This window comes from Etheostoma cragini, chromosome 9 (assembly GCF_013103735.1).
Source record: "Etheostoma cragini isolate CJK2018 chromosome 9, CSU_Ecrag_1.0, whole genome shotgun sequence".
Taxonomy (NCBI): Eukaryota; Metazoa; Chordata; class Actinopteri; order Perciformes; family Percidae; genus Etheostoma; species Etheostoma cragini.
Genome location: NC_048415.1, coordinates 21073958 through 21081521, shown reverse-complemented (window position 1 = coordinate 21081521; position 7564 = coordinate 21073958). Strand labels below are relative to the sequence as shown.

General features: G+C 41.6%; 1 protein-coding gene and 1 long non-coding RNA gene across 2 annotated transcripts in view; both read right to left on the bottom strand.

Moving 5' to 3' along the window:
- LOC117950805 overlaps positions 1-115 on the bottom strand; it is a 1487-nt gene extending 1372 nt beyond the window's left edge. Inside the window, exon 1 of the long non-coding RNA XR_004657987.1 lies at positions 79-115. This is a non-coding gene — a long non-coding RNA (uncharacterized LOC117950805). The remainder of the gene's footprint in view (positions 1-78) is intronic.
- A 168-nt stretch (positions 116-283) lies between these two features.
- On the bottom strand, positions 284-7450 carry lrrc8db (leucine rich repeat containing 8 VRAC subunit Db). Its single transcript, XM_034882145.1, has 2 exons — positions 7006-7450; positions 284-4144 (listed from the first exon to the last, which is right to left on the bottom strand). The coding sequence occupies exon 2, from the start codon at positions 4140-4142 to the stop codon at positions 1587-1589; it is 2556 nt and encodes an 851-aa protein (XP_034738036.1). The 5' UTR covers positions 4143-4144; positions 7006-7450; the 3' UTR covers positions 284-1586.
- Positions 7451-7564: the final 114 nt, after the last annotated feature.

Sequence of the window (7564 nt, the reverse complement as noted above, 5' to 3'; positions counted from 1 at the left end):
TGAATATGAATTTAAAAATATGAATATGAATACATAAAGTTACGCATACATCTTTTTGATAGTGTTCTTACTCCATACTTTGACCCATCCACCACCCCAACTCACTTTGGCACTCAGGCTCAACGCAGAGTTTTTGCTGTAACCTACGTAAGAGACCTGAAGGTTATGCTTGTGCCTTGGTGTGTGCGTCAATCTCTTTGAGAGAATAGCAGGGCCGGCATGTGTGTGTGTGTGTGTGTGTGGGGGGGGGGGGGGGGGGGGGGGGGGGGGGGGGGGAGTGTGTGGTAGAGCGAATGACATAGGGACGTAACAAGCTCGGGAGCGAGTGCCGACTCTAGAGGCATGGTGAGAGAAACAAAGTGTCTCCCGTGTGCTTTCTGACATCTGCTGCAGGAAAAGTTAACCCTCTCCTCAATTTCATGTTGTTTATGGAGAAGGAGAACCAGGAAAGGAGTAAAGGGAAATGCGACGCTACCAAGCCACGGCGCCACAGCGTTGTGTAGTTACATTTTTTCAGAGTTGCACGTTAAGCTACAGTGTAGGGTCGAGATCTCCACGTACCTACGGTCGTAGCTACACTGTTGATTTAACGCAGAAGCATAAATCAGCTTTTAGATTACGCCACCTGCCTTTCGCCCTTTGCTTACACCATGATTACTATGGCCACTAGAGGTTGCCGTCTAAAACATAAATATGGGTCCTAATAGGCTGCTGGCACAATCTACCTATACAGCTTTCTTTGAGAGGACGGTCTGATACCACCATATGGGCAAAGCTGGCAACTGGATCTTGAGTGGAATTATTTTCAGGGTATAATTTTATTAGGTCAATTCATGCAAATAACAGAACATATTAACAGAACATATATCTCGCCATCATCGTTGTGTTTTGAGATATTTGTACTTAAGATTTCTGCCTCCATCCTAATTCAATTGAGGGGAATGGCATTTTGTGCATGGTGCTTAGAGCCTTGAACATTTCAACATCAACATCATCTTTCAGGTAGCAACGCCCCAGTCACTCTGGATTATCAACACACTTGCTGTAAAACAGCAACAACTGTAAACAGGTTTCACTAATCATAAAATGTAGGTGTACTAAAAATTGCAAGATCTTATCCAGGGTAGTGGGGGCACTGTAACAGTGAAGAAACAATGCTGTTGAATCATTTCAAACATGATATCTTGTTGCTGTGAGGTGTTCACTGCAGAACGAAATCTACTAAGATCCACTTTATTAGGGTGGAGGCAGACATTTCTAAACTAACTGCATGGTTAGATACCATTACAGGAAAGGTGTATTTGTAATTCAAGTAAACTGTCCCTTTGTAGCTAGGTAATGTAAATATAATTAAATTTAACCAAAAAGATTCGAAAGGATGGAAATGTCCATAAATACACTGTAGACATGACACCAGCCATGATCAATACTAGAGATCCTCTTAATTTCTCCAGTTTTACCAACCATTGTAGCAGCTGTGTTATGTACATTTCATAAGTTACTGATACATCATGAAGTGCACCAGTACTTAGACTTATTTACACCCAAGATGAAATGCCAGACATGTTATGCCATGTAGGATGTGACTACCGTCCATCACTTAGACACTTACACCCATTTGGAAAAGATGCACTAGATTCCTGATTCATGTGCTCTTTTGCCTCCATGGGGAGCGAGTCAAAGAGATGATCCTCCACAATCAGGCAGCTCCTGTGCAGGAGGCTGCACTGACCAAGCTGAGCTGGAAGACGATCCAGACAGTTTCCCTTCAGTTCCAGATGTGTCAACTGCGATAGTTGGCCAATTTTCTCTGGAATGGAGGTGATGCAGTTGTGACCGAGACATAAGGTCCTCAGTTTGTTGCATTTGAACAGTTGCTTAGGAACTACCTCCACTTTGTTGCCGGTAATGGCAAAATGTTGGAGGTTCTGCAGAAAGCCAGCCTCCAGTGGTATTACCACTATAGAGTTCTGGCTAACATCGAGGTACCTCAACTTGGGAAGGGTGAATAACGATGAGGGTAGAGACTCAAGCTTGTTGTGTGAGAGATAGAGCGACTCAAGGTTTTTGACATGGCTAATTGACAATGGAATGGTGATGATTTTATTGTGCCAAAGTTTGAGGCATGTCAGTCTCTTAAGGTGCTGGAAGCTGATGATTTCTTCAATGGTACGAATGTTGTTGGATTTTAGGTCCAGTTCCTGAAGGTTGTTCAAACTGAAAATAGCATGTGGGATTCGCTCCAGCTCACAGTTAAGAAGCTCCAGTTCGGCAAGATTCATTATTTTCTTCAAACTATTCAGAACAAGGAGCTTTGTTCCATCGTTATGAATGACCAACTTGATCAGATGTGGAGACAGATCTGTTATGTTTGTCGGGATTTTTGTTAAGTTGCTTTTGAGATGCAGAAGATTTAAGTGCCTGAGGTCTCGCAGAGACTCGAGTCCGATCATTTTGTTGTTTTCAGAGTTCAGGTTACCAACCAAGTACAGTTCCCTTAAATTTTTCAACAAGTATACCCAGCTTGGAATCTCAGCAACATCTGTGAATTTGACATGAAGGCACCGGAGATGATCACGCAGAAAAATGAAAGCAGTCTGTTCAACTTTGGCTGGACAGTGATACAAGTGCAGCTCCTGGAGGTTTATCATTTGTGAGATTTTAGCTGTTATCCTGGCCTCTGGGATTAATTCTAGTTTAAGGATTTCCAAATCAGTGAGCTCAAACACAGCATCTGGCACCCCGGAGAGCATGAAAAGATGGAGTTCCAACTTTTCTTGAGAATTGTGCGTCACATGCTGCCGCAACTTCTCAAAGGTCCACTCATGGTTAAGGCTGATCTCCCGAAGTTTGTTCTCACTCACCTCAGAGAGAAAAACACCAAAACGCTTTGAATACAGCTGGTCGTACTGATCAACCATGTGGAGGAGGAATGCAAAGTCATTCTTAACATCTGGAATATCACTGAAGCTGCTCTCCTCTCTGACTTTTTCAAAGGAATACTCCTTAAGTGGTCTCCGAAAAAGCCAGAACAGTGTGTATATACAGATTATGCCATAAACGCATATAAGAGCAATATAACTAACAAGAAGTTTCTTCAACATGAACGCCATGTTGTGTGTACAGTGGAACTTTGTGTATCCAGTCAAATGCTTTATTTCAGGCTCACACACATGGTCAAATTCTATAGAGGCAACAAAAGTCATTGTGTAGCAGAGGATCAAAATAAACTTTACTGTTTTGATGACTGTCTGAATGGCATACAGCTTGTAAATTAAGTCACTGTCTTCCACATGGGCACGGAATTTCCGGACTTTTTCAAAAAGGGCTTTTGCTTGCTCACCATCTTTCTTGTCCAGAATGGTCATGGAGGGAACTTCACTCACAAGCTTTTCAGCAGAAAACGTGAGCACAGGTTTAGTCAGCATTGGGGCGGACTGATTTGGACTCCCCTCCTCACTGCATGTTGACAGATGCTTCAGGAGGGAGGAGGCCCCAGCCAGTCTCTGCTTATTCTCCTCCGAGTCCTCGCAGGCAGTCTCGGACAGTGCTTTGGTAGTCCAAGGCGATTCAAAACATTTTCCCAGTATCGAAACAAAATGTTCTATTTTGGAACTTGTCTTTGGGTACTTGAACCAGAAGTTGCTACTGACCATTAATACAATGGTGTGAATTAGAGCCAGGTATGGGAAATATTTGGAATACCAAGGAAGAGCAACATGGTAGCACATCTGATTGACAAAAACATACTGCTGAAAATCCAGCTTAGTCCTGACACCTGTAGGCTGAGGCTGCCCAAGAGCACCCGACTGCGTAAAGTGAACTGTGGGGGCGATGTTATTAGGAGGCCTTCTAGCCATTAAAGGAGCGGCTTGCTCTCCTATGGCGCTTTCTTTGTTCCATAAACTATCAACTATTTCTGGTGGTTGTGGTCCGAAAAAGCCCTCAGCCCCCTCTGGAGTTTGTTCCATAATGGGAAGACAAACCACTTGGTCCTTAGTTAACTGCATTGTTCCAGAAAATATGGCCAACATCAACATGACAATACCAAGATAATCCATGAAGACATCCCACCATGGTTTCAGTATTCGATAAGTTGGCTGGATGTCATTCAGGGAGGCTACTTCCGTGAGGCTGAACATTCCTGCAAAAGACAATGTGAATAACCATCATGCTATACCATCAATAACATTCTCTCATTCTAGAAGATTTTTTTGAAATCTGTGTTTCTAATTTCACTAACCTACTAACCCACTAAGTTTCCCTTGTGCCACCCTGCTTTCACACATAGGCTTTGGCAGCTTTTTGATTAAGGCTACATTTTCAGATGTATGCACTCTGTCATTTTTTTATTCAAGCTATTTTTTCAACTAAGTATTTGTGCTGTTTTTTTTTTTTCAAGAACTTGATTAATGAAAATGATATTTATTATTGTTATTGCAGGACAAAGCTTTTACCTTAGCCTAACTACCTGTCAATTTTAGATTGCTGATCTCACAGAGGGTGAAACTAATGGCGTGTTGTGGCATTCCTTGCCAACTTTAAACCTACAAATTCCATGTGTACCACTATTGTCATTGGATGGGTGACAAGTGGTAAACGTCATAACTTAATTTACAGAGTGGTCATGTTTCATTTACATAAAAAAAAAATGTACTAGTTTAATGTTATAATATGATCCATATAACAATTGATCAATTATTTGTTTTCATGTTGTTGTATTGGATAATTAAAAATTGTAACATGATTTTTTTATAGCCTATTTAATTTCTACATCTTTAGTAAGATAGTATTAACTGAACTCCATTGTTTTTCACTGTAAAGGTGTTTCTATTTTTCTGGTCACTAGTATGTCCCACCTGGTAGAAATAAATGTTTCCCGGCTTTACTAGTTGATGAGAACTAGCCAATGTGACTAGTGCTCATTAGATTTTGGGACATTGACAACTAGAGAGATTCGCTCACTCCACTTTTAGGTAAGGCCGCATTTCCCAGTCACATTTAGGCTATGTTTACACGGAAATGATCTGAAGAGCAAACGCAAAGGTTTCCTTGCGTTATCACTTTTGATTTGGACATGCGTTTTTGCGGGGAAATCTGTGTGCATATGGTGATGTAGTGTGCACTCCAGGTGGTGTGAAGCACTGCAACACAACATCACCAAGTCTGCGCGCCTGCGTGCAGTCTCCTCCTACTTCTCTCCCTAGTAGCTCAAAACCAATACATGGCAAAGCAGACGAGGAGGTGGCGTTGCATGTTTGTTTGATGATGACCAACACAGTCGACCGTGATAAGCTACAGCACAGCACCCACGGGAGCACTACCAATATCCTGAGCCTTGCAGCCCTTTAGCCGATGCTTGACAGCGAGAGGCAGCGGGCAAAGAGGGGGATAAAGATGCTCCTCTGCCCGCTGCCTCTCGCTCTCTTCATCCATAACGCTGTAGCCTACTTTGGATCAAATGAATAGCCAACATATGGTCGTCAAACTATAACAACCTTATCCAGATTGTCGAAATCATTTAAATAATGAGCCATTACATTGAAAATCTGTTAGATGACAGGAGCCTAGAATTTCTGTAGCCTACTCCGTGACAGATTACCTAAATGCCTTTTTCTTGTCTCTCCCCACACCGCTGTCTTCAGACTTTTGCGTTTTTACCCTTTAGACAGGAATGCGGCGATGGAGCGTTTTTAAGATTTCCACTCTGGAGGGTGATTTCACTGTTTTGCATTCTTAAGCCTCAAAAGCGCCGTCGCCGTCTAAACAAAAGGCAATTCTGATCAAATATTTTCACGTTTTCTCCCGCGAGCGTTCTTGTGTAAACAGAGCCTTATAGGACTGGAACACACCACACACGTCTGTAGAGACAGAGCATGTCATGTGAAACACAAATTCTGCAAACTCAAATGTAGCTTTAATTACCCACAATGCACCCCTTAACCCTTGTGTTGTCTTCACTTTTGGGACCCTCTCGTATCCTTCAGTTCAAATTGACCCATGACTTATTTGGGGTTTTAAAAACAATTCTGTAATAAAATTTTACTTCTTAGTCTATTAAAAAATACTGTCTTTATCTCAATTTCAAACAATTAAGATAGCATACATTTTTAGGGAATGAAATCAGTCAATGCAAAAATGGAAGTGGGATTTATTTTTTTGTCACATGGTTATAATTCATGTTAAAAATCCACTGTGGAAAAAACATAAGTGGTCATATCCAAAATAATTTTGGGAATTGAGTAAGGAATACATGTTTATCACAGAAAATAAGGTAGGCCATTGATTTTCAAGTAGAACATTTTTTTACTTTACACTACTAGGGGTGGGGGGGAATTCATATAGCATAGTACTGCGTTATCTTCTGTGGCAATACTGTATTTCACAATTTGAAGTCCACAATACGATTTTCTCACGATTTGTTTAATAGAATGAGTTGCAGACAAATAACTAAAACTAGTCCTTTATTTATATAAACTGTGCAAAACAAGATGTGTCCTCTTATCAAAAGTAAAACTGAATTGTAATTTATCTTAAATAACCTTTTTATATGTTGCTTGCAAATTTATACTAACAAATATATTGAATACATTAGATATATTTTTATTAAATTAAACCATCTTAAAAAATATGTGTGACACCACTGTGTCTAATATATTGTTTGTTGAAAGAAGGTGACTACTCATAACAAGGTTGGTTGAGACCGGTATAGCAGCAAGACGCATTCATGGCACAACACAGGTGGACCTCATTCCGTGAAGCCTTTAAACGCAGCACTGATATCTGAGTCACGTCATAAATAATCACGACGCGTTCACATTACATTAGGGCACTAAAGAGTAAATGCTCTGCTGGTTCATTTTTATTGCCGCTGTTTTTCACAACACTATATTTATAACCTACTGCCACTGTGCGGGGCAGAGCATTTAGAGGTGCATTTGAGCTATTTGAAGACCGTAAAATAACCCAAATAACAGACCAGCACTCAAACGCACAGATACGCACCTTCAGGATGTCTGATCCAGTTATGTCGATGCCAGCACTACCGAACAACACCTCTCTTTATATGCCATGTTTAGCGGTGATACAGCTGCTCCTTCTTCGCATCGGTTGAACCGTGGGCCTGCTGGTCGAGCTGTAAGCAGCTTAGCTGACTACCCCCACTCCGCTTCAGATGGTCCGGTCCCCCGCCTCTGACTGGCGGCACAGCCGGGCACGGCAGCACCAGCTGCTGGAAGGGTAACGTTACCCGGCTTGATGTTATTCACACACTCACCGAGGATTCTCCTCTAAAGCCTACGTTACACCATGACCGCGGTTCAGTTGGCAACGGTTCTGTCGTTTGACGGATAAGTCTCGGCGTTTGAAGCGCAGGATATGTTTTCGCATAGCTTAAAGCCTGCATTGATTGAAAGAAGAAGGAGAGATGACCCATTGAAGTTAGGGACCGTCGTAAAAGTGCAAAGGGTGTAATATAAAGCTACATAGTAGGGCTGCTCGATTTTGGGAAAAATCATAATCACGATTATTTTGGTCAATATTGAAATCACGATTATGTAACACG